Source organism: Staurois parvus, unplaced genomic scaffold, assembly GCF_062004578.1.
Source record: "Staurois parvus isolate SC_StPar_1 unplaced genomic scaffold, SC_StPar_1.0 ptg000159l, whole genome shotgun sequence".
In the NCBI taxonomy this organism is placed as follows: Eukaryota; Metazoa; Chordata; class Amphibia; order Anura; family Ranidae; genus Staurois; species Staurois parvus.
Window position 1 is genome coordinate 2043390 of NW_028317955.1, and position 27895 is coordinate 2071284.

The window sequence follows — 27895 nt, forward strand, 5'->3', positions numbered from 1 at the left end:
ATACTATCTCCTGAGTGAGCAACAGTTTAATATGTTAAGAGTTCTGCAGCTGTGGCTGCTGTGAAGATAGAAAATCCCGTCAAAGAAGATCTTGATTTCAAAATGCTACGCTGGCTGAAGGCTCTTCAGCATCCAAAATGTCCAGGAGTGCAGGATGTCTCTTGAGTAGTGCATTTAAAATAATAAAAAAAACAAAAAATAAAATCAGGAGGTACACCGCTCCAACAAGCAACATCAGAGGTGACCAAGAACCAACACAGGACATCAGAGGTGACCAAGAACCAACACAGGACATCAGAGGTGACCAAGAACCAACACAGGACATCAGAGGTGACCAAGAACCAACAAGTGACATCAGAGGTGACCAAGAACCAACAAGTGACATCAGAGGTGACCAAGAACCAACAAGTGACATCAGAGGTGACCAAGAACCAACACACGACATCAGAGGTGACCAAGAACCAACAAACGACATCAGAGGTGACCAAGAACCAACACAGGACATCAGAGGTGACCAAGAACCAACACACGACATCAGAGGTGACAAAGAACCAACAAACAACATCAGAGGTGACCAAGAACCAACACAGGACATCAGAGGTGACCAAGAACCAACACACGACATCAGAGGTGACCAAGAACCAACAAGTGACATCAGAAGTGACCAAGAACCAACACGTGACATCAGAGGTGACCAAGAACCAACACGTAACATCAGAGGTGACCAAGAACCAACACGTGACATCAGAGGTGACCAAGAACCAACACGTGACATCAGAGGTGACCAAGAACCAACACGTGACATCAGAGGTGACCAAGAACCAACAAGTGACATCAGAGGTGACCAAGAACCAACAAGTGACATCAGAGGTGACCAAGAACCAACACGTGACATCAGAGGTGACCAAGAACCAACACGTGACATCAGAGGTGACCAAGAACCAACACAAGACATCAGAGGTGACCAAGAACCAACACACGACATCAGAGGTGACCAAGAACCAACACACGACATCAGAGGTGACCAAGAACCAACACACGACATCAGAGGTGACCAAGAACCAACACACTTCATGAAAATTACAGCCTGAGTATGAACAATACAATCAGTTGGTATGATCAACTTTATTCTAGACTTATCCAAACCTGTGCAGAGGACCCCAGACCATCCTATCTCACAGAAAGAGCTAATCATCTGCTGTGGCATTTTCCAGGTGAATGATATGATTCCCTGGAGATAAGCCCAATGATTGGGGGCTGTCTGCATGCTCAGGCGGGGTGATCCTGTATATTCATTGATCAATCTGTATCATGGTCATGTGATGATCATATCCGGAGATCACCATGGGTATACACATAGTGATTGATGATTGATTTAGTTACAAGTAATTGCAAACAAGCAACTCATCATTGATTAGGAGAGGAAGTTCACCCCCCCCCTTCCCCCTTAATGTATTCGCTGAGTTAGCCACTAAATACATAAATAAAAAGGACACTCACTCCAGCAGTGTTCTATAATGATCTGCAGCTCCACACCCAGTCCTGAGCCACCATCTTCTTCTCTGAAGTCATCAGGAGTCAGCCGTCTCTTCCAGGTTCTTGCAGCCAGCTCCCTGATGATGCATATGCACTGTTGCCGGGTGCAGGAACCAGGAAGAGACAGCTGGCCCCCCATGATGCACATGTAATGTGGCTGGCTGAAAGAACCGAGTGGTGACAGCTGGCTCCCTGATGATGCACATGCACCACAGCTGGCTATAAGAACCAGGAAGAGATAGCCGGCCGCCTGATGACACAAGGTGGCACACATACACCAGAGAGCACCCCAAGGCCTCCTGGGATGTGTGATGTCAGGATCCCAGAAGGCTGCAGAGAACTGAATATGTCAATCTTGTTTAAAATTGTTTTTTTGTTTTTTTTTAAACAGAATGTTAAAGTGGAACTTAGGCAGAAAATTATGTCTTGCTGAATCACTTCAAACTGGCCACTTTAGCAGGTTTAGCTATGTAAAATCAGGGTGGATAAAAATCAATGATAAAAAAAAAAAAAAAAAAATCGATTTTTTTTTATTTAAATCAGATTTTTTTTTATTTAATTTGGATTTTTTTTAAATAAAATGCTTTTTGAGGAAAATATATTACCATCCAAAGGTTATTCCATCATGAAATAAAGATTAGTTTTTTAATTATGTAGAATAAGGCTGTATATGTTTAATTTTTTTGGTAAATAAATTCCATGAATCCATTCACAATGTCATGCTCTTCCAGAGGTTTTTGTAAGATTATTGGGCAGTTTCTCTGCCTACAAGATATTATCACAGATGATCGGTTTACTTTTGCAGTTCTCAAAACTGAATTTGACTCAGCGGAGATCACATGCCTCTTCTTCACAGCAAAAATGTTATAACATGAACAGAGTTAAGGAAAAGACCTTCATCCTAACTTCTACAAACCTCTGAATACAGAATCAACCCCTTCAGTGCTAAGTTTCAAGAAGTTCAGTGAATAGAATAGAAACAATATTTTTCTGATTGTTTGGAGTGGAATAGATCTGCACAAGAAGAAAGTGAAACTCAGTGTGAGGAGGAAGGGGCTGACAGTCGAAGTTTCTTAAATTATATATATTTTGTTTAGCCGAATTAGTTACCAAACATGGATGTTTAAGCAAATCACATATGCTGGAATGTTATTGTTTCAGTTGAATAAATCTATTTAAATTGTTATTATTAAGGTAATGATTATTTTTCTCCTTCCTAAGTACAACAGAAAAGTTGTCCAAATATGAATGATTAACCTATTAAATTGGGGATAAAAAAACTAATATGAAAAGTTGTTATTCTAAAAATCTTCATCTACTTGTATCTTAAAGTTATACCAGCGAGAATTAGTCTTTATGTAGAAAACTAGGATTTAAATCAAGCCTTACTGACTAGTGATTTAAATCAAATCCACCCTGTGTAAAATGTTAAAAATAAGTGCCTATACTGCACATGCTCAGTTGCTCTCTGCATCTTCCTGAGGAACACAAAAAAAATCCTCCTACAAGCTGTAACCAGTGCTCTGCTGGACACTGATAGAAGCCACAAGACTGCTCCAACTGCTGATAAGAAAAAGGTATTTAGCAGTTTATATTTACTAAAATAATTGCATTTCCATGTTGTGTGTACTGTAGTAGACCAGATATAGAGAATGCACTGTCCTGGGAGACCAGAGATATAGTGAATGCAGGGTCCGGGGAGACCAGAGATATAGTGAATGCAGGGTCCGGGGAGACCAGAGATATAGTGAATGCAGGGTCCGGGGAGACCAGAGATATAGTGAATGCAGGGTCCGGGGAGACCAGATCTAGAGAATGCAGGGTCCGGGGAGACCAGATATAGTGGATGCAGGGTCCGGGGAGACCAGATATAGTGGATGCAGGGTCCGGGGAGACCAGATATAGTGGATGCAGGGTCCGGGGAGACCAGATATAGTGGATGCAGGGTCCGGGGAGACCAGATATAGAGAATGCAGGGTCCGGGGAGACCAGATATAGAGAATGCAGGGTCCGGGGAGACCAGATATAGAGAATGCAGGGTCCGGGGAGACCAGATATAGTGAATGCAGGGTCCGGGGAGACCAGATATAGTGAATGCAGGGTCCGGGGAGACCAGATATAGTGAATGCAGGGTCCGGGGAGACCAGATATAGAGAATGCAGGGTCCGGGGAGACCGGATATAGAGAATGCAGGGTCCGGGGAGACCAGATATAGAGAATGCAGGGTCCGGGGAGACCGGATATAGTGAATGCAGGGTCCGGGGAGACCGGATATAGAGAATGCAGGGTCTGGGGAGACCAGATATAGAGAATGCAGGGTCCGGGGAGACCGGATATAGTGAATGCAGGGTCCGGGGAGACCAGATATAGAGAATGCAGGGTCCTGGGAGACCAAATATAGTAAAGGCAGGGTCCGGGGAGACCGGATATAGTGAATGCAGGGTCCGGGGAGACCGGATATAGTGAATGCAGGGTCCGGGGAGACCAGATATAGAGAATGCAGGGTCCTGGGAGACCAGATATAGTAAATGCAGGGTCCGGGGAGACCAGATATAGAGAATGCAGGGTCCTGGGAGACCAGATATAGAGAATGCAGGGTCCTGGGAGACCAGATATAGTAAATGCAGGGTCCGGGGTTTAGTAACACTTTAAGCTCAAAAAGAGCTGGAAAAAAACTCTGGTAATAGTGTTTTTTTTTGTAGCGTTTTAGAAGTGTTAGCGTTTTATTAGCATTTTTACAGTACATGTAGAGAAACAAAAGAAACGCTAGAAAAAAAGCATTTGAAAAAGTCATGATGAAACACGTCAGTAAGTGACGTCGCTGGAAGTAATGTGGCAGCCATTTTGGAAAAGGTCCAGAGTGGACTGACCACAAACAATAGGAAGGAGCAGGCTTGGAGGAGATGTTTCATTGCTGCAAATACTCTGCAAATATGTAAGCGCTTTTAATAAAGTTTCTAAGCTTTTTATCTAAGGTTTTACGCGATGATTATTCACTTTTCTTCCGGGTACACACCATCGCTGTTTTGCAGCATTGATATCATGGTCCTGGAGTAAGAGAGTCTATTTGAGCAAAGCCTTCATTATCTGTCAATCTGGTAAGGTACATGTGTTGAATCATTCGGCTGTTTCACTGTATGGTCACAAGTGTGGTGTGTGACGTGACACTGATTCACAGTATATGAAGGATCCTATAATTACTTGAGCTTATTAACCACTTCCCATCCAGCCCATGAATATAAACGGCCGGACAGGAGCAGTGCAGGAGCGGATGGGCGTTTATAAACGGCCTCCGTATTCACTGCCTGAGAGAGCGCGGCACTGCGACCTGGTGACTACTGTGTCCTCCGGACACAGCGGAACACCGATTGCTGTACGGGACCTCTGTGTGAAGTCCCGATCATGTGATCACTGATTGGCCAAACAGTTATTACGTGAGTAGTAGTAAGCAAGATGTCACTTCCTGACATTGCTTACTACGTGTGAAATCTGTGAATGATCACAGAGGTCACATGGTACAAGGCTATTCACAACAGCCTTGTACCATGTGACAAGCTGTGACCAATCACAGCTCACTCAGTACTTCTCAATGACTGCAAGAATGCAGACAGAGAGAAAGAGAAATGATTGATTTTACATCCTATATGGGTATAAAAGCAATCAGTGTAGAAAAAAAAAAATCTGCATCACCCCCCACAAGAAGTACAGTGTGAATCAGCTCTACGTGTCATTTCTGTCTGCTGCTTCTTTTCTTTACTATCAGCACGAGTCATTTCTGACAAGTTTTCCTGACACCAAGAGAAAAATGGTGACGGGGGAGGGTCCTCCAGCTGATTGACAGCCTCAGCTCTGTTCTAGTGACTGTGGAGGGGGGGGTGTCCCTTCCCTCCAATCAGCTTTCAGAGCGCTCTGCACTGAGCTCTAGAGTGTAATTTGAGCTCTCCACTCCGTTTTCTGAACTCTCAGACAAGCTTTACATATTCAGCACTCTGAAAGGATGTAGAGACTAGATGACAGCAGATAAACAGGTACAACTTATGTAGGAGGATTGGTTTCATCCAACCACTTTAAGCAGCCCATAGATTATGCAATTTCATATCCTTCCACCAAGGGTGGAAGGAAAGAAAATTGCTTGATTCCTCCATCAACGCAGTCAGTGTTGATGGGGAATCCCTCCCACAGCGCTGCTGTGTTCTATAGGCAGGGAGTGTATGAAAACATCTGATAGGCTTTTTGTTCTGAGGTCGATTAATGGATCTATTTCAGAATAATCAGGCTGCCCATAGATGGATCAATTCTTGGCCGGTCACTGCTGAAGGGGCAGAGATTCGATCAATCTATAGCCAACTTCATTGTACTGGAATACAGCAACAAATATGTTCTTGTTGTGAAGATCACACAGCTGTCGGTTTCACATCTCTGGATGTGACTTGATACCGTTTATGAAAATGTACCCAAGTATTGTGTGTTCTCATAAATAATACTCATCATAAAGCTCTTCTAGGGAAAAAAAAATCAATTAGAGGCCTGTGCATGTGTCTGCAGCCAGAACTGGTATGATCTGGTCCCAAGGCCCCAACCTCGAGCATAAAATCCCTGGGGCTTTCCCAAGCCTGGGGAGCTGACGATGGCATATACAGCCGGCCATACAAATGAACGGCTGTACTGGTGTATGCAGTGGTGTGCCCTTCTACACTGGAGTATCCCCCAAATATGATCCTGACCCATCTGGTAAATACGCCGTACGTGTGTGCCAGGAAAATACTGACATTGCTAGAACCACGGCCTGGCATCACCAGTCACTGCTATGGCCGGCTGTGCACGTCACCGCCAGCTTGCCGAGCCAGGGAAAAATGCTGGGAATGTTACACTCTGAGCCCCCAAACATCAATGTCCATGAGACCTAGAGGTTATATATGAATACAATCTACAAATATAGGATTAATCGATCTGAACTCTGATCAGATCCGAGACACACATGACGATATCTGTCAGATCGATCAAGAACATTCACAATGGCCAACCAATCTGGCAGAAAATGCATGGAGAGCCCCATACAGGGATGGTTGGAGGAGGGGGGAGGTCTGATTGTATCAATCGCTCCCATCGGTTGCCTTGATCTGCGCTGATCCCTCCCCGCCGATTGCCCTGATCGATCCCGCCGGTAGTATCAGTCACCCGGATTGCTTAAACTGATCCCTCCCCACCGGTTGCCTTGATCGCTCCCGCTGGTTGCCCTGATCACTCCCATGGGTAGTATCAGTCACCCAGATTGCTTAAACTGATCCCTCCCCACCGGTTGCCCTAATCGCTCCCGCCTGTAGTATCAGTCACCCAGATTGCTTAAACTAATCGCTCCCCGCCGGTTGCCCTGATCGCTCCCCGCCGGTTGCCCTGATCCCTCCCCGCCGGTTGCCCTGATCGCTCCCACCGGTAGTATCAGTCACCCGGATTGCTTAAACTAATCCCTCCCCGCCGGTTGCCCTGATCGCTCCCCGCCGGTAGTATCAGTCACCCGGATTGCTTAAACTGATCCCTCCACGCCGGTTGCCCTGATCACTCCCCGCCGGTTGCCCTGATCACTCCCCGCCGGTTGCCCTGATCGCTCCCTGCCGGTTGCCCTGATCCCTCCCCGCCAGTTGCCCTGATCCCTCCCCGCCAGTTGCCCTGATCCCTCCCGCCGGTTGCCCCGATAGCTCCCCACCGATTGCCCTGATCGCTCCCACCGGTAGTATCAATCACCCGGATTGCTTAAACTGATCCCTCCGTTCAGTTGCATTGATCGGTGTGTGACCATGGTCAGGTCAGGTGACATGCATACACAGGAGGTAAGTACCACAGGGGGGGATAGTTGCAGTGTGCAGTCGGTGATGCAATGATCTTTCTTGTCTCTGGCCGGATACGGAGCACCACTGACAGGTGTCAGCCCCTCCCCCATCACTGACAGACCCCCTCCTCCCTGACACCTCACTCACCTGCACCAGCATCTTCACGTACATGAGCGGGTGGGACACGACGGTCAGGCCGGAGCCCAGCAGCAACTGACTGGTCGTGTCCGCCATCTTGGAGACGTCACGTGACCCCGGGTCGCCGATTCAAGGAGAAAAATCCCGGCGGTGAGGAGCGGAAGTGAGGGAGAGCATGTGACCAGGGTCTCCTGGCAACGCCGAGAGTTTGTGATGGGCGGAGCCTGAGCAAGGAAAGCGGAGCACGGGAGAGGAAAGAAGGAGCCGGCAGGAAGGTAGGTACACTCATAGTACTGGGCACTGGAGGTATGTGCCCCCATAGTACCGAGCACTGGAGGTATGTGCACCCATAGTACTGGGTGTGGGTAGGTACCTCTATAGTACCGGGCACTGGAGGTATGTGCACCCATAGTACTGGGTGTGGGTAGGTACCCCTATAGTACTGGGCACTGCATGCAGGTAGGTACCCCTATAGTACTGGGCACTGCATGCAGGTAGGTACCTTTATAGTACTGGGCACTGCACGCAGGTAGGTGCCCCCATCGTACTGGGCACTGCAGGTAGGTGCCCCCAACGTACTGGGCACTGCAGGTAGGTGCTTCCATCGTACTGGGTACTGCCTGCAGGTAGGTGCCCCCATAGTACTGGGTACTGCCTGCAGGTAGGTGCCCCCATAGTACTGGGCACTGCATGCAGGTAGGTGCCCCCATAGTACTGGGCCCTGCATGCAGGTAGGTGCCCCCATCGTACTGGGCACTGCACGCAGGTAGGTACCCCCATAGTACTGGGCACTGCAGGTAGGTGCCCCCATCATACTCGGCACTGCATACAGGTAGGTACCCCCATAGTACTGGGCACTGCATACAGGTAGGTACCCTCATTGTTCTGGGCACCGCATACAGGTAGTTACCCTCATTGTACTGGGCACTGAAGGCAGGAAGGTACCCCTATAGTACTGGGCACTGCATACAGATAGGTACCCCTATAGTACTGGGCACTGCAGGCAGGTAAGTGCCCCCATAGTACTGGGCACTGCATGCAGGTAGGTACCCCCATAGTACTGGGCACTGCAGGCAGGTAGGTACCCCAGCACTGGAGGCAGGAAGATAGCCCTATAGTATGGTGGACTGGAGGTAGGTACCCCCTTGTACTGGAGGCAGGCATGTACACATTCCTATAGTTCTGGGCAGGTAGGTACCAACATAGTACTGTGCACTGGGAACAGGTAGGTACCCCTATAGTTCTTGGCACTCATTGCAGGTAGGTACCCCATAGTACTGGACAGTGAAAACTGGAAGTTAGCCCTACAGTATTGGGCACTGGAGGTAGAAAGGTACCCCCTAGCACTGGAGGCAGGTAGGTAAGGTACCCTCCTGGTACTGGGCACTGCAGGTGGGTAGGTACTGGCACTGTACTGGGCACTGCAGGTTGGTAGGTACTAGCGCTGTACTGGGCAATGCAGGTGGGTAGGTACTGGCGCTGTACTGGGCACTGCAGGTGGGTAGGTACTGGCGCTGTACTGGGCATTGCAGGTGGGTAGGTACTGGCGCTGTACTGGGCACTGCAGGTGGGTAGGTACTGGCGCTGTACTGGGCACTGCAGGTGGGTAGGTACTGGCGCTGTACTGGGCACTGCAGGTGGGTAGGTACTGGCGCTGTACTGGGCATTGCAGGTGGGTAGGTACTGGCGCTGTACTGGGCACTGCAGGTGGGTAGGTACTGGCACTGTACTGGGCACTGCAGGTGGGTAGGTACTGGCGCTGTACTGGGCACTGCAGGTGGGTAGGTACTGGCGCTGTACTGGGCACTGCAGGTTGGTAGGTACTGGCGCTGTACTGGGCACTGCAGGTGGGTAGGTACTGGCGCTGTACTGGGCACTGCAGGTGGGTAGGTACTGGCGCTGTACTGGGCACTGCAGGTGGGTAGGTACTGGCGCTGTACTGGGCACTACAGTTGGGTAGGTACTGGCGCTGTACTGGGCACTACAGTTGGGTAGGTACTGGCGCTGTACTGGGCACTACAGGTGGGTAGGTACTGGCGCTGTACTGGGCACTGCAGGTGGGTAGGTACTGGCACTGTACTGGGCACTGCAGGTGGGTAGGTACTGGCGCTGTACTGGGCACTGCAGGTGGGTAGGTACTGGTGCTGTACTGGGCAAGGTAGGTGGGCAGGAGGGGTACTCATTGTGTCCTGTGTTGTCTGTTTTTCTGATTTTGCGGCCTTTTTGCTGCTAAGAGGGGGGAGGGGATGGCCATTCCGGAGGTTTCTTCTTCTAAAGCCCCGGCCGTAGTGGCAGCCCTGGTGTTTCAGTAATATGGATCGCTGTGCCAGGATGGAGATCAGGAATTCACACCTCCCCCATCTGAATACTTGTGTCGGGTCCATGACATAGAAGGTCTTGAGGCAATTGTCTCATCATCACAGCCAAGCAAACAGCATTTTCAATAGACCAGCCTGTGTGTGGTTTACTTTAAAGCCCAATTGAACTCTTTGGACTGTTGGACTCTCCATACCTGAAATGTATTGAAATGATTAACCTGGATGTCCTGTTGGCTTCCTCTGCCTGACCTGTATGTAAAATTCTATGTCTGCGGGAAAATACATTCCACCAGGTCCATCACACTGGTAGGTGGGCAAAGTCTTACAGGTCATTTCAGCCACAGCCTGGGTAGAGCAGCCTGTCCCCTGCCAGCATGCTGCATAGATAGACCCCTGCTGTGTGTGTGGAAGCAGTGGGCTCTCTGCAGACATCTGACACTTCCACTACTGAGTCAGTATTGGCGCTCTCCAATCAGCAGTGAGCAGGAGCTTTGCTGATTGGAGGGCTGTAGCTCTGACGCAATAGGAGGTGTGTTGGAACTCTGCAGAGAGATGACTGCTTCCACCTCAGTAGCAAGTGTCCTCCTCCATAGCATCCTGGCTGGGGGACAGGCTTTTCTACTCCGGCTGGGGCTGCTTCCTAAAGAAAATGAACTGTTAGGCTCATGTACACTGCAGCTGATAAACTGATGTTCAGGAGCTTTTCTGCGGCTTTTTCAGCAGCCCCTGAACTCTCCCTAATGTTTTCCTATGTGTCCGTGTACACATCGTCACTTGCGTTCAGGAGTAGATTTTATCAGTTTTTCTAATGCTTGTAAACGCAGCTAACCGCATTTATAAGCATTTGTGTTTGGAACATTTTTTTTAACTCTTCCATTTCCAGATGCTGTGTGGATCCTTTTTTCATCATGAAAAATGCATGCAAAGTGTTTTCCCGGTACTCAAATGGATCCGGTGCACCATACTTTGAGGTTTTGTATGAAAGAAAATGTTAGACACGGCTGCAATAATTTCTGCACAGAAATGAGCTGGAACACATCCAAACGCCACAAAAAAAAAAGACCGCTAATCTCAACAAATACTGCTCTCTCTGCTTCTACTCTCTATTTCTCTCAAATTGTCTGACATAGTTAATAATTTACCATTTTCCAGTGCATTCTGGGCTTTTGGGAGGGTCTCCTGTGCTTATCTTTAAAAACGCTTCTAAATGCAAATGCGGCTAAACAGACATTTTTTTTTTAAACCTGCGTTTTCCTGCTGTCAATTTCCAGCATACAGAAGAGTTCTCCAAACACACCGTGTATATGGGGCCTTATAGACTTTCCACACCTGCAATGTATTTAGATGATTTCAACTGGAAGTTCAACTGTATGCAGAGTTCAGGGAAAATGTATCTGAATTAAACTGAAAGGTCAGTTGCAGACACAGGCAGGGGCGGACTGACAACTCATGGGGCCCCTGGGCAATAGGGGATCATGGGGCCCCGTGTCCTTGCCCAAACTCAAAAAAAAAAACCTATGAAAAAGGTACCAGGGGCTTCTCATGGGGCCCCCTACTGACCCCTGGGCCCTCGGGCAGTGCCCGAGTTTCCAAATGGTCAGTCCGCCCCTGGACACAGGCGTTTCCTAACATAAAAGAACTGTTAGACCTTCCATACCTGAAAATTCAATAATTTAAACTGGAAGTTCTGTTGGCTCTAACTGTATGCAGAGTCCAGGGTCTGTGGGAAAATTTAACTGACAAAACCCATTTTTATCCCTTTTTGTTTTGATGCCCCTTACATGTAAACTCAATTAAAACTAGAAAAGCTACAATTTCTGGGAAAATTGTGTGAAGTGTTCTTGCCTCCACCAGTAGTCTGCAACTGGAATGGGCAGCTCCCACTCTAGTTTTGAACATTCTGCCATTCATTCCTATGGAACCAATTTCACCACAAAAACACCGATATTTCATGAACCATTCGGCGAAACGTTCCACAAAGTAATAGCACACCAATCGGGAACAATCCGCACGTTTTGGTATATTACTGTCTATGTAGTGTAAGAACTGTGGGAGGAGTTAGGGTGGTAAATTTGGCTATAATAATAAGAATATATATGTGAGATAACAGTAAGTGGTCTTGCCATGCAAATGCATTGGGAACACGACACATTCTATTCCAAATCAAAACATTAAGAAAAATAGATCAAATTTGTGTTGTTCCTCTAAAACAATTGAAGAAAAGTGAATATCGGCCTGTTCACAAAAATAGCAGTGTTTGTATTCTTCTTTACAAACTCAAACATTCACTATATAAACTGAAAAATGTTTGAAGATTTTGCTTTCCTTTGAATCACTTAATGAATATTTGGTTGTAGTCGCACTGTTTCTGAGAACTGCTGTACATCTGTGTTGCATGGAGTCACCCAACTTCTGGCACCTGTGATCAGGTATTCCAGCCCAGGATGATTGGACATTCCACAGTTCTTCTCTATTTCTTGGTTTTGCCTCAGAAACTGCATTTTTGATGTCACCCCACAAGTTTTCTATTGGATTAAGATCCGGGGATTGGGCTGGCCACTCCATAACGTCAATCTTGTTGGTCTGGAACCAAGATGTTGCACGTTTACTGGTGTGTTTGGGGTCGTTGTCTTGTTGGAACACCCATTTCAAGGGCATTTCCTCTTCAGCATAAGGCAGCATGACCTCTTCAAGTATTCCGATGTATTCAAACTGATCCATGATCCCTGGTATGCGATAAATAGACCCAACACCGTAGTATGAGAAAAATCCCCATATCATGATGCTTGCACCACCATGCTTCACTGTCTTCACAGTGTACTGTGGCTTGAATTCAGTGTTTGGGGGTCGTCTGACAAACTGTCTCCGGCCACTAGACCCAAAAAGAACAATCTTACTTTCATCAGTCCACAAAATGTTGCGCCATTTCTCTTTAGGCTCTTTGGCAAATTGTAACCTCTTCAGCATGTCTTTTTTTCAACAGTGGGACTTTGCGGGGGCTTCTTGCAGATAGCTTGGCTTCACATAGGCGTCTTCTAATTGTAACAGTCCTCACAGGGAACTTTACACCTTCTTTCATCTTCCTGGAGCTGATTGTTGGCTGAGTCCTTGCCATTTTGGCTATTCTTCTATCCATTCGAATGGTAGTTTTTCGCTTTCTTCCACGTCTTTCAGGTTTTGGTTGCCATTTTAAAGCATTTGCGATCATTTTAGCTGAGCAGCCTATCATTTTCTGCACTTCTTTATATGTTTTCCCCTCTCCAATCAACTTTTTAATCAAGGTACGCTGTTCTTCTGAACAATGTCTGGAACGACCCATTTTCCTCAGAATTGTAGAGAGAAATGCACTGTAACCAGCATGTACAACGTTTGCTGCCTTCCTTCCTTAAATAAGGGCAATAATTGCCACCTGTTTTTCAAAGAATGAATGACCTCACTAATAGAACTCCACACTGCTATTATTTTGAACATGCCCCTTTCAATTAGTGATTCAATTACACGGAATCAGCAGCATGCATGTCATGACTGTTGGGTCTGTTGGATTTCTATGACTCTACTACACCTGCTAGTAAATTATTTGCCATGTAGAAATATCATTTCTACCAAAAACAGTGATTGATCCGGTTAGTGATGTCTGACTGATATTATTTTGAACACAACTGTGTATATATATCTATATAAAGTTCTGTGTAAATTGACAGCACTATATAATTACCTGAAATAAATATTGAAATGATTTAAATAGGACGTTCTGTTGGCTTCCTCTGCATGACCTGACCTGTATGTAGAATTCAGTGTATGCGGGAAAATTTAACTGACAAAACCCTTTTTATAATCTCTTTTATTTTGATGCCCCTGAAATGTTTTAAACAGAAGGTTCAGTTGGGCTTTAGAATGCATTCCCACCCGAGTGACATGGAGACACAGGCGTTTCCTAAAATAAATAAACTGTTGGACTTTCCACACCTGAAATGTATTTAAATAGGAAGTTTTTTAGGCTTCCTTTGCTTGACCTGACCTGTATGTAGAGTTTAGTGTCTGCGGGAAAATTTAACTGACAAAACCCTTTTTATAATCTCTTTTATTTTGATGCCCTTAAAATGTATTAAACTGATTGAGCCCCCTGCACACAAGGCCATCCAGCTGCAATGCGTCCTTCCCGACATTTTAGGAGGGACCATTACAGCGAGCAGCCCCGCTGCAGGCAACCTGTCGTCCCTTGCCCTGCAGACAGGATCATACTCACAATACAAGGTACAGTCTATTTGTACAATCTCTAATACTGTGTACCTACCTACCTAAACCAGCTATTCAATTTGTTTCCAATCAAGCAAGGATTGGAGATTACTCTTAGTGAATACTGCATGTCAAAACAGTGTGTGAGCCAAAGATAAAGACAGATTTATGATATGCAGATCTTGACTTTACGTGTAATAGTCAGGCTTGGCTCCTCCCACTTGCTGACCTTGTCTGAATGGAGTAGCTGGTAAGGGCTGGATTTATTCATAGTCGACATGGACATGGCCAAGGGTGACATGGCAGTCTAGGGTAGCACCCAGCCCACATTTCCTATATATTGAAGTATCCGGACTGACACCCTGGCTGTCTTGTGGGTTCTCTACTCTTACACCTAGAATGAACCTGCTAGCAGACTAAGAGAATAGTTTACCCTACTCCTTCGGGTGTAAGTTCTAGATCAGGAGTGTCAAACTGGCGGTCCTCCAGCTGTTGAGAAACTACAAGTCCCATCATGCCTCTGCCTTTGGAAGTCATGCTTGTAATTGTCAATCTTGCAATGCCTCATGGGACTTGTAGTTTGGCAACAGCTGGAGGGCCGCCAGTTTGACACCAGTGTTCTAGATGTACTGACACAGAGCAGGCAAGGTTTCACTTTCAGTGTCTCTGGCCTCAGCTTTGATTACATGACCAGGGTATGGGTAAGACAGAACAAGACGCTTGGCGGGTCAGGAAGTATAATCCCAACCCTGGTGGCAATGGCAATCAATGTTTTCATCCACCAATAAATATGCAGTGGTCCTGCAATCTGAATGAAAACTGCTATTAGAGAGTATTTGTTTTGATAATGTTTTACCAAGCTTTTATATTTATTACCATAGGTTATACAATATCCCCCAAATAGATGCGGCATCACAATTATGTGCCCTGCACTCCAAACAGAGCTAAAACCACAGGTATGTCTTTTTGTCTGTCTATCTCTCTGCATTTATCGTTTTGCCTTTTTCCTTGTCTTCTTTATACAGTACAGACCTGTTCCATGTACTTTAACCCCTTCGCGCCTAAGTGTAAAAGAAATCTAAATGCCTAAGCACAATTTTGCAATGTTGACATGTGTTAGTAAAACCGTACATATCATCACAACTACTGTACATCCAGGTGAATTATACCTTGTTTTTTTCAGGACAAATTTGGCTTTCACTTGGTGGTAAATGGTAAAGGATATCTCCTGATTTTTTTTTTTTTTATTATCAAAGGAAAACTGGTCCTGAATAGTAAAAAAAAAATATTTTTTTATTATTTAGCTGTGTGTTTCTTGTTACTACCATAACCTACCACCAAAGAACAACCCAAACTAAATTTTCCAGCTCTTGACAATTGCAGCAATACCATATATGTGTTTGTTGTTTGTACCCGTAGTACAGCCCAGAAACAATAGTGCGCATTTTTTTTGTTTTGTTTTTTTACCTAAAACATACTGACACTGATACCAAATTTTAAAAAAATCCTGACCTTTTGATCTTGACCTTTGACCCTGACCTTGACCCAAACACTTACCCTGGCACTGAACTAGATAAAACCTTGATCTAGGTATTTTTTCTTTCTTTTTTTTGTTTATTTTATTTTTTTTACAAACATTTTTTTTTCTCTCTATGCCAGGAGTTAGAGAGATTCAATATATCTCTCTCCTCTATTCATAAAGAGAAAAAAAACAAAGGGGCCGGGCTGTACAGTGACTGATCACTGTGATAGCCAATCAGAAACTATCACAGCAATCATGTGACCCGGAATTCGGAGTCCCGGGTCCTGATTGTTAGAAAAGGACCCAGTGCTCTCAGTGACACTGCAGTCTTTGTGCTGGGAGTGCGCCGTGCGGCATGCTACCAGCAGAAAGACAGGTCCGCAAATATGCGGCCCCACAGAAAAAAGCCCTGTTTTGCGAGGCCGCATATTTGTGTTACGTCGGCATCAAGGGGTTAAAGAATAAAAGGTGATTATCGGGCTCAAAAATGTCCCAAGTCCCAATCCCGCACTGGCCCAGTCTCACATCAGCCCAATCTTATACCACTCCAGTCCTTTGCTGGCCCAACCCCATACAAGTACAGAATGAAATCCATAGTGCAGAACCCCCCCCCCCCCACACACACACACACACACACACACTTTTGTCTAAGCCAAAAAAAACGCACTGCGATTCCAAAGAACAGTATCTGACACTATGCCAAAATAATGTGCATATGTTTCTTTTTTTTATTATTATTACATTTCCATAGCAGTATATCCCTATTCCTGCATTAGCCATGAAAGTGGTAGGGTTAGGCATGACATGAGTAAACAGATTTGTTTGCTGTATTGTCCTTTCCTCCAGGTTTTTGGCTTCCAATAACCAGGCATGTTCAAGATAACCCTTGCCATCAAAGCCATGTATAATGAACATGATGCAATTTCTGATAAACAAGGTGCACACCCAATACAAACAGGGCCAGAGATACAATGGCTTGCAGCTTACCAGTGCGCACAGTAATACAGCTAAGTAAACGAGGAGCTGATTCTGTATTCTTCAGTCCACACAAAGGTTGGGTATTGTTTTATTGTGCTGGATGGATCTTTGTCTGCTCCACCAGTCTTTTTTTTTTTTTTTTTGTTTCCAAGGTGTGAAAAAGTATTTATTATAGTCATTGAAACCTAATGTTTATAAAGTGGCTGTATATTCTACAGCTAGGGTGGCAATGCAGGGTCCTGGTTGAAAATTGCCTCCAGTAATTGGTTCATGTTGGGCTTCCAGAGGGAGTAATAATTAATTATGAACGCAGGTAATTTTGCACTTGAGCTAATGTCCCATTACCACCACCATATTTTTCCATTGTGAGACCTTGTACAGTTGCAAGAAAAAGTATGTGAACCCCTTGAGATTACGTGGAGTTTTGCATGAATTGGGCATAAAATGTGCTCTGAACGTCATCTAAGTCACAACAATAGAAGAACACAGTCTGCTGAACATAATACTACACAAACATTAGATGTTGCCATTGTTTAATTGCACATAACATGTAAACATTCACAGTGCAGGGAGGAAAAAGTATGTGAGGCCCTAGCTTAATGACTTCTCCCAGAGCTAATTGGAGCCAGGAGTGAGCCAACCTTGACTCCAATCAGTGTGATGATATTGGATGTGTTGCTGACAGCTGTCCTGCCCTTAAAAAACACACACCTGTTTTGGGTTTACTGGTTTCAAGAAGCACTGTCTGATGTGAACCATGCCTCGCAGAAAAGAGCTCTCAGAAGACCTACGATCAAGAATTGTTGACTTGCATGAAGCTGGAAAGGGTTACAAAAGTATCTCCAAAAGCCTTGATGTTCATGTGTCCACGGTAAGACAGACTGTCACAAATGGAGAAAGTTTAGCACTGTTGCTACTCTCCCTAGGCGTGGTCGTCCTGTAAAAATGACTGCAAGAGCACAGCGCAGAATACTGCATGAGGTAAAGAAGAATCCCAGAGTGTCAGCTAAAGACCTACAGAAATCTCTGGCACATGCTAACATTTTTGTTGACACATCTACAATAGGGAAAACATTAAACAAGAATGGAATACATGGGAGGACACCGCGGAGGAAGCCATTGCTGTCCAAAAAGAATATTGCAGCACGTTTGAAGTTTGCACATTTTATGCCCAATTCATGCAAAACTCCACGTAATCCCAAGGAGTTCACATACTTTTTCTTGCAACTGTAAAATAAAGAGCTGTATACACTCAGATCGGGCTGGCTGGCTTGATTCCAACTTTGGAGGTCAAAATGACATGGCCAAATTGTCATAGGCCCAAATGGCATGCAAAAGTATTGCATTATGCTGGAATAACTGTGATCATTGCAGGCAAGTTGGGAGAACTACCAGTAAAGCAGATTTTACATTGTTCACCAATCCCTTCCCATACTGTCTGTTTCTGTTTGGCCAGTCATCCTCCTGTTCTGTTCCTCTTAGATTATCAATAGAACATACTAGAAAACTGTGCTGGAGCTGTAATGAAAAGTGTGGAGGAGGAGATAAGAGTCATGCTAGCAATGGCAGGGCCTGACACGCCTCAGCCAGATATGGTCCAGGCCCCAGAGCTTTAGTTCTGAAGTCGCTGCTCCAGACTTAAAGTGGTTGTAAAGGTAGAAGGTTGTTTACCTTCATGCATTCTATGCATGAAGGTAAAACACCTTCTTTGTGCAGCAGCCCCCTCCTAATACTCACCTAAGCCCCCTCTTGATCCAGCAATGTGCACTGGAGTCTTGGCTATCCTGGGACTCCCTCTCCTCATTGGCTGAGACAGCAGCGGGAGCCATTGGTTCCCACTGCTGTCGATCACAGCCAGTGAGCCAATGAGGAGGGGGAGGGGGTGGGGCATGTGTCAGTGGACACCGAGCCTACTTGGGTGCCCCTATAGCAAGCTGCTTGTTGTGGAGGAACTCAACAGGAGGGAGGGGGCGGGAGTGCCAAAGGGGGACCCAAGAAGAGGAGGATCTGGGCTGCTCTGTGCAAATCCATTGCACACAGCAGGTAAGTATAGACATGTTTGTTATTTTAAGAACAAAATTGCCTTTACAATTGTTCTAGGAGGGCCACATTCAAAATTCACCTGGTTCAGCAGGGACTGGATGAATTTTGATCAGTATGTAGTCATCCCTGCTCAACAGACATCGATTGTTTTAATCGACTTCTGTTGAAGGGACATGTTGGAAAGCTTTCCAGCCCGCTGGGCTGAGCGATCAAAAAAACTTCCAGTGCGTACGAGGCTTAAGGCTGAACTCCAAGCATGCGCTTAATACACAATTGAAACCCATACACAATGTGCTCCTGAGACGGGATAAATATGATAAATGTGAGAAGTGCCTACTGCCCCATGATTAATAACCCCTATTGATGCTCTCTAGACCCCAACATAATATTACTCTTAGCTTTGAACCTTTAAACTAGGTAAGATCTTGCGTTGACCTCAGTGATCTATCGCTAAAGAGAATGTCATGTAAGAGTAATGCTAAAAACTGCGTCCTCCACTGTACCCAAAACAAAGCTTTCTGGGACCCGGGACTCCGTTTTGCACTTCTTACTTTTTTAGTTTCTTTTTCTATTCCTATATATAAGGCCCCCTCCCCCCCCTTTTCCGTTACTACTTCCTTCCTCAGCCACATCTGAATTCCCTCTGGCCTCCCACTCTCTTAACCTCTTCTTGTATTCTACATGTGACCCTTTACAAATGACTATTGTACAGCTATTAGTCGCATTCACTTACACTGGCATCACATGGTAGCTGTGACATCAACTATTGTGCATCCTGCCGAGGAATCCTATATGTCCTGATCCCTTGCGAGGTGTTTACAATGCTTGTACCAGTTCTGCCTCCTGCCCCTGCATTTTGTACTATCTGTCTGTATGGCAATATTAATACATTATGTTTTACAGCTGAAGGATTTGTAATTTCACACAGAACACATCCCCAGCCTGCTGATTGGACAGTGTAGGATCAGCAGCACATCCCGCTGCTCACTCTTTTCTAGCCTCCTGTTAGCATGTTTAATGTTAGCACATGTGTATGTAAAAAAGTCCTGGATTCTTTCCTAGATACACAGAATATAACTGGATACTAACATTTATAGGTAAAGTTGATCCAGGGAATATCCGATTGCCTCTCGGGGGATCAGGAAGGAATTTTTTCCCTTGCAGGAGCAAATTGGATCATGCTTTGCTGGGGTTTTTTGCCTTCCTATGGATCAACTGTGGGTATCCTTTTTTTTTTTTTTTTTTTTTTTTTTTTTATGGTTGAACTGGATGGACTTTTGTCTTTTTCAGCCAGACTAACTATGTAAGTATAGAAGCTCATATAAAGTTCTCAAATGGTAACACCTTACCCCTAACTCTGGCTGGTTCCAGCACCCTGCTCTTCCCTCTCTCTCTAGTCTGCGAGCAGTCCTTCAGCATCATCACATACAATGCAGGACTATTGACCCTGCATTCTATGTGGAGGAGGCAGGAGTGCGACCATGGTCGGAAGAGCCTTAGACAGAAGGGTGTGTGGAACCTGTCCTACCTCTGGAGGATCTTTGCTGGAGTGAGAAATAAGATAAGTATTGAATCTTCTCCATGCACCCCTAGACTGAACTGGCAGCTAACCCTTGTAGTGTAGGGGGACCCCACTGCAAGGGTCATTCTAGGAGTTAGGCTTTCAAAGAAATATGAAGGCTGCCATTGCTGTCCTTACTCTGATCATGATAGATGAATGCTAGATCCTCTGGTGTCAGTGCCTTCCTTGTCACCTTGTTACTGATCTGGAACAAGCATGTATACCAGGAAATTGAAGAAACTGAAGCTTCATTTTTTTTTTCCTAGAAAATATCCCCCTAAAATGTAATTATCATCAGGTTTTAGCAATAATAGCTGATTGGTTGCTTTACTTCCCCTATGTAAGAGACTGATTGGCTCCTAGTTCTGCCCCTCCCTCTCTGTGTGAGCCAAATTCCAGGTGTGGATATTTGTACATAATTACATTTTTCCAGCTTGGACCATTGTAGCTATGCATATATACATGTACATTCACTTTGCATTCATTTTCTCAATGAATGCAAAGTGTTCTGTGTTTGGATGAGGTGGAGAGGCAGGGAGGTGACATAATTTCTTATGAAATGCAAAGCGCTCTATAAATGGTGCCTGTGTCAAGTGGCTGACCGCCTGTGTCCACTATGCAGTATAGCAGCCATTGGCATAAGACCTGGAAACTAGCGGAGATCACTGGGGTAGCGGTGTCTATTACAGTGATTTCCAGCTCCTAGAAATCAGGGATGTCAAACTCCAGCTGTTGTGAATCTACAAGTCCCATTATGCCTTTGGCTTTGGAAGTCATGCTTGTAACTGTCAGCCTTGCAATGCCTCATGGGACTTGTAGTTTGGCAACAGCTGGAGGGCCGCCAGTTTGACACCCGCGTCCTAGATGGATCCCCCAGATATGATGTGTACATAGTTACATTGGTCCAAGCTGGATCATTGTAACTTTGTAAAAATATCCATACCTGGAATTCTTCTTTTGGAAAGGACACTGATAATAAAACAGATTTAGGCACTTTTTGATCAAAACAGAATTGCAATAATTGGTGTGTTTGTTTTTTTTGTTTATATCTCTCTGAATTTCAACTTTAAATGTAAGCTCTAGGAATGATTTTTATTGCATAATTACATTGGACCATATACAAATCTCATACCTGAGTAATCCCTGTGAAAGCTGCAAACTACTGTAGTAGTCGCCACTACTACAGGGAGAACTGCAATCTTCCCATTCCTGTGCTAAGTGACTTCCCCCATGTACATTGACCACAGGGAGTCGTTTGCCCAGAACTGCCACCATTCACAAATTGCCTTGGGTTTTTTCATTGGAGATTGTGATGTCACCATCCTACCTCTCCGCCTTGTCAGAGAATGCCTTTTATTCATTAAAAAATACAAAGCATTCTGTGAATAGTGGCAATGCTGAGCCTCTATAGCTACTATGTAAGGGAAGCTTCCACGATTGCTCAGGTATAAGATATATGAAGTTAGTATGTGTGTGTATGTATATGTATATGTATATATATATATATATATATATATATATATAGTGTGTGTGTGTGTGTGTGTGTGTGACTTTTTTATATGTTAAAAATAAAAATCTGAAGAATATATTCAAAAATATATATATTTTAAAAATATTCTTCAGAGTTTTTTTACATATACAAAAAGTCATTTTAACATATATTTTTACATATGCTTGTAAATGCATTCCAAAAATGCAGATTTGTATTTTTAAAGACATACTGTATATTTGAAATGTGGATGTGTCTATATGTATGTATTCGTGTGTGTGTGTGTGTGTATATATATAATATTTATTGAAATACATTGAATATGACCAAAATTGTAGCATTTCAAATATATGGCAATATATTTGGAAAGAATATTTTTAAAATATTTTTAAAATATATTTTTTTCCATATGGGTTGGGCCATGCAACTATGTAATAAAATCATACTGGAGGTCTGTTTTGAATACAATTTATGTTACATGTAATGTACTGCCATCATAGTTCATAGAACTAAAATGGTATAGTCGTTGAGCCCATTATATCCAATTTTGCACTATTTTTGAGCATCTTTATTTTTGAGCTTTGCTGTAGACATATACCACCTGTGCATTTATATCACTGCTAACTAATATTTTTCTGCAGCTTCTGACTGATCCATATGACAACTTCATGCAGCATCACCTGAAATATTATGGCTATTTTAAAGGTAGGTGCACATTTCAAAGTTACTGGCAGGAAAATACAATAAATAATTTTTGCTATAAAAAAGAAATCATCCATAGTCAAACTAAGAAAAGTTGTTTAAAAAATCAGATCTGAAGCCAAAATATTTTTGTAGTGTTGGATAGAGTAGGTTAATGGTTGGAATTTCTGGGTCTCTTGGCAAGGTTATATTCACTTTTTGTTTTGGGGAATGAGAGGAATGAACTACAAAGTAAGTGGAAACTTCCTCATGGACAGCTGTAACTGAAAGGACCGTCTCCAGATTTCCTATCACCTTGTTTTGATGAAAATTGCAAGTTTTGGGATTCCCCATCACTTTCTGTTCCAGCAGCATTTGTCTCCAGATCAAATAGAGAGGGAGAATTGCTTCACCTGGGGCACAGATCGCAGTTTCAACACTTGCACATGCTAGCCAAAAAGAAGGAAAACATTATTTCGGCTATTGATATGCTTTAATGGTAGTTCCATTCTTCCTACTGGATACTATGAGGGAGATTTACTAAAGCTGGAGCACCCAGAATCTGGTGTAGCTGTGCGTGGTCACCAATCAGCTTCTAGCTTCTGCTTGTTCAATTATGTTTTGACAATAAAACCTGATTGGTTTCTAGGCAGAGCTGCACCAGATTTTGCATGCTCCAGTTTTAGTAAATTCCCCCCTCCCCCATGTAATGGCTAGTGTAGTAGCAGTAGTGGCTACACCCTGAGTAAAATGTAGGGAGTGAACAGATCTGGGAATTACGGTGGAAAGATCTGGACTCCCCAAGAGATAAAGGGCTCTTTCACATGGACGTTGCAATTGGGTCCACCTGCCCATTTTTCAGGCACAACCAATCGGAACCTCCATTTTCCTCTTTGTGTCCGTTTACACCCGCCAACATCCAATCCGTCAAAAAGGGACAGATGGGGATCCAATTCCCCTTCCGTCCCTTGGATGAAAATAGACAGGTGGAAGCCATTAGTGGGCCTACTTCGATCTGAGCGGCAGCTGATATGGCATCTATTTATGGCTACCAAACTAATGATCGCGAGGGCTTGGAAGACCCCCCCCCCTCCTCAGCTTCGAAGCAGTTAAATCGGATGAATTTTATAATTGTTAATGAGAAACTGACGGCTATGTTGTTGGACACTCACCCGAAGTTTCTACTCATCTGGCGTCCCTGGCTTGATATAGCCCAACCGTCTAGATTTGATCAGACCCTTTTGTGGATATGAGAATTTTTCCCCTGGAACCCTTTCTTTGTTCGTTGTCTGTTTTTCCGTCCTTTCTTCATTCCTTTCTTTCCCTTCCTCTTCTCTGTTCTGTTTGTCTTCAGGATATTTGCGATGATTGGAACCTTTTTTCTTTTTTTATATAAAAGATCTGCACCAGTAATATTGTATCTATCTGTTGGACTTCCTCGGGAGTCCTGGATGTGGAATGCCGGTGTGCATCTGGTGAGGCTCTGTGTTCCACCTTTCCTGCCTTTTGTAGGTGGATCGAGTGCTAATCTTTGATCATTGTGTATTAATTCCTTGGTCTTTAATTGCCCGCCATTTTTGCAAATTGCGATGCTTTGTTTTATCTCTTCATATGCAACGCTTGTGTACTACTTCAGTGCATTGATTGTACTATTCATCAGAAAACTTGTACGTTTTATTTTTTGTTGGTCAGTGCTTTTGTTTCTGACTGCTACTCTGATGTTGTCTCTTCTATAATAAAATCCATTGTAAAAGAAATCAGAGAGGCAGTCTGTTTTCATCCGACCGCCTATTGAGGAGAACGAGCAGCTCTGTGTCTGCTGTGCAGCAGCAGAGCAGACATAGAGCTGTCATCCGCTTGCTCAGCGGGGAGATCCTCCACTGAGCAAGCAGATCTGCTAAGCGGGTCCTCCCCGTGTGACAGGACCCATAGGAAGCTACCGAATGACACTTCCCATCATTTTTGAATGGACTGATCTTTTAACCCACCACTGAAACAATTGCTATGGGGAAGAACCAAAATTTGAGAAAACTCCCAGTTGCTATATCAGCCCGGAGTTTGTTTACCTATGTGCTACCAGGTATGTAGTAGAAGTGATTTCCAGCTTTTCAAACCTGTTTACATGCTGGACGTGCATATACCATACCTGGCCGATGCCCCTTGAAGACGCAGATCACTGAAGTAGACACTGCTACTCTTGGTGATCTCCACTTCCAGGTCCCACAAGCAGCTGCACTTCTGCTTACTGCAGCTTTATTCAACTAGGGTGCCTTCAAGATTCTTCAGGGGTGCCTTGACAAAATGCCTTAAATTGCCCAAGAATTGTATGCCTACCTGTACAAAGCCACAGGTTTTCATTGTGCACCATTACAACCTTCCAGCTACTGGCATCCTAACAATCAATGAAAGTTTTTCTAGAGGCTTTATTTATTTATTTTTCTTTTTTTAAATAACAAACATGTCTATACTTACCTGCTGTGTGTAGTGGTTTTGCAAAAAGTAGCCCGGAACCTCCTCTTCTCTAGTCCCCCACAGGCTTTCCTGGCCCCTCCTTCCTGTTGGGTGCCCCCACAGAAAGCAGCTTGCTATGGGGGCACCCGCTGCTCTGTGTGTCCATTCACACACAGAGCTGTGGCTCAGCCCGCCCCCTCTCTCTTCTCATTGGCTTGCTGGCTGTGATTGACAGCAGTGGAAGCCAATGGCTCCCACTTCTGTCTCAGCCAATGAGAAGAGAGAGTCCCGGAATAGCTGAGACTCCATGCACATCGCTGGGTCGAGAGGGGCCTTAGGTGAGTAAAAGGGGGGCTGGGGGGGATGCTGCACACAGAAGGTTTTTTACCTTCATGCATAGAATGCATGAAGGTAAAAAACTTTAAGCCTTTAGAACCATTTGAAGTCATTGGTTGAAAGGGAGGACGTCTGGTGCCTGAATATCATCCTTGTTTGCTCTCCCCTGCCCCTGTCTATTAGCACTGGAGTCACATTAGCTGAGTGAGTGAGCAAAACTGAGGCAGAAGAGAAACATTAGCCAGTACCAGTGTGCAATGGTGTATTTTCTTTGGAAGAATAAATCACCTCTAAAGCTGGGTGTCCGATGTATAGTGAGCCCTCTGCACTCTCATGGCTACTTGAGCGGGAATTGTCCTTTTTCTCTCTTTCTGGTACATGTTGGTTTGTTACCTTACTAGGTGCTTTTCCTCAGTCGGATCTATTTTTCTTTGTTTTCCTTTTCTCTTCTTTCCCCTTCTTTTTCCCCCCTCCCCTATTCTTCTCTCTCCCCCCCCCCCCCCTTTTTTTTCACCCCTTCTATTTTCATTTTTTTGGGCGCTTGTTTTTTGGAAAGGGAGGGGTGTGGATTGCTGTGATGGGTTCCATTGCTTCTTTCCTTTTTTCAGGCTGATCTCAATTGTTCTGTATGGTACATCGTCCCTTAGGGTTTGTGCTTTTTTATTGTGGTTCTTTTAGTCTTTATTATCTGTACCCTTCGGGGGCTTGATATTATTTGTACAACAAAACTATTTGCACTTTACCCTTGGGTCTGCAATTGGAGCTACGCAGTGCCAGACTGTTATTGTTTATTACTGCCTCATGTTCTATTGCCTACCCTTCTTCTCCCCCCCCTTCCCTCGCCCTCCCTTAGTCTTTTTGTTGTATTCCCTACCATTGTATTGTTTATGTGCCAATTTGACTTTTTTTTTTTTTTTGGTACAGTTTCTGAAAAGCTTTAATAAACTGAGATTGATCATAAAGTTGGATGTCCTACATGTGTAGATGTTGCTGCGTTATCTAAAACTGTTAATTATTTTTTTTTACATTTTAGAATAAGGTGCCTCAAGATTGTGCATCATTTTAAAGGGTGCCTTGACTAGAAAAAGTTGAGAAACACTGACTTAGTGAACATAGGAGGTTGGCTAATTGGCATGGTCTCCATTCAGAGAATGCTTTGCATTTTCTGAATGAATGCAAAGCATTCTCTAATTGAGCTGATGAGGTGGGGAAGTGGGGCAGTGACATCACACCCTCATCCAATCAAAGAATGCTTTGCATTAATTTAGAAGACGTAAATCATTCTCTGAATGGTGACCATGCCAAGCAGCCACCTCCTGTGTTCAATAAGCAGCAGTGCAGTCACTTGGTGCTGGACCTGGGAGCAAGTGGATATCTAGCTTCCAGGGGCATCAGCCAGGTATGGTATATAGACAGTTACATTGGACCAAGATGGACCAACATAACTATGTATAAAATACCAATGCTTAGAATTATTCTTTAATTACTTCCAGTCCGGACACTTTTACCCCCTTCCTGTCCAGGGCAATTTTCAGCTTTCAGTGCTATCATACTTTGAATGATAATTGCGCGGTCATGCAACACTGTACCCATAAGAATTATTTTACCATTTTTTTGAGACAGATAAAGCTTTATTTTGGTGGTATTTATTCACTGCTGGGATTTTTACTTTTTTTGCTATGTAAATGAAAGTCCAAAAATTTTGAAAAAAAGTGTTTTTTCTTATAAGATTTTGCAAATAAATAATCTTTCATCATAAATCTTGGCTGAAATGTATTCCATTATCTTTTTAGTAAAAAAAAATAAGCTAAATTAGTTTATAACCAAAAATTATAATTTTTAAACATTTTTTTTTACATTTTTATTTTATTTTTTTATATTATTATTTAATTTTTTTTTTTTTTCTTTTTTACAGTGATTGCTTTTACACCCATATAGGATGTAAAAGCAATCATTTCTCTTTCTCTCTGTCTGCATTCTTGCAGCCATTGAGAACTACTGTGTGAGCTGTGATTGGTCACAGCTTGTCACATGGTACAAGGCTGTTGTGAATAGCCTTGTACCATGTGACCTCTGTGATCATTCACAGATTTCACACGTAGTAAGCAATGATGTCACAAGTAACATCTTGCTTACTACTTTTGCGTGTGATCACTGATTGGCCAATCAGTGATCACATGATCGGGACCTCGTACAGAGGTCCCGTCCGACGATCGGTGCTTCACTGTGTCCAGATCGCGGTGCTGCGTACTCCCAGGGAGCGCGCACAGCTAGAAATGGCGGGTGCCGTTTATGAACGGCAACCCGCCCCTGGAGTGCCACCGTCCGGCCGTTTTATAAACAGCAGGCGGACGGCAAGTGGTTAATGAGCTCAAACAGAGTAGACTCCTGATGTCTATCTAACAAGAACCTCTAACCTGTACTATACTATCACATACTGTAGATAGCTTGTCGCCCTCCTTATTATGGCAATAAAGTTTAGTAAAAAAAAAAAAAAGGTCAAAATTGTTTTGACAAATTTTAAAAGGTAAAAAACCCCCCAAAAAAACAAAATGCATGTACATGAGAACACAAACATGTACGATTTGGATGTACACAAATGCAAAAACAACAGTTGTGCCACACACACTGGGTATCGCTGTGCACCCCAAAGTAAGAACACAAATTCTAGGGTTGTCATCCACTGTTAACTCTAAATTGATGAGCTGTAAATTATTTTAAAATGTCGTCTGTGGATAATTTTGAGCACTGCATTTTTTTTTGCTGCTTCACGGGAGT

At 44.1% G+C, this 27895-nt stretch overlaps 2 protein-coding genes across 5 annotated transcripts in view; one reads left to right on the plus strand and one right to left on the minus strand.

Annotated features, from left to right (window-relative positions):
- The window catches only part of MTCH2 (mitochondrial carrier 2), a 68586-nt gene extending 60921 nt beyond the window's left edge, over positions 1–7665 (minus strand). The window contains exon 1 of the mRNA XM_089675835.1: positions 7512–7665. Within this exon, the coding sequence (XP_089531961.1) occupies positions 7512–7598 (87 nt within the window). The 5' untranslated portion in view covers positions 7599–7665. The remainder of the gene's footprint in view (positions 1–7511) is intronic.
- A 27-nt stretch (positions 7666–7692) lies between these two features.
- Positions 7693–27895, plus strand: part of AGBL2 (AGBL carboxypeptidase 2) — a 68647-nt gene continuing 48444 nt past the window's right edge. For all 4 annotated transcript variants that reach the window (XM_089675831.1, XM_089675832.1, XM_089675834.1 and 1 more), the window contains exons 1-3: positions 7693–7777; positions 14938–15012; positions 22291–22354. In XM_089675831.1, the coding sequence (XP_089531957.1) occupies positions 14977–15012; positions 22291–22354 (100 nt within the window). In that variant the 5' untranslated portion in view covers positions 7693–7777; positions 14938–14976. The remainder of the gene's footprint in view (positions 7778–14937; positions 15013–22290; positions 22355–27895) is intronic.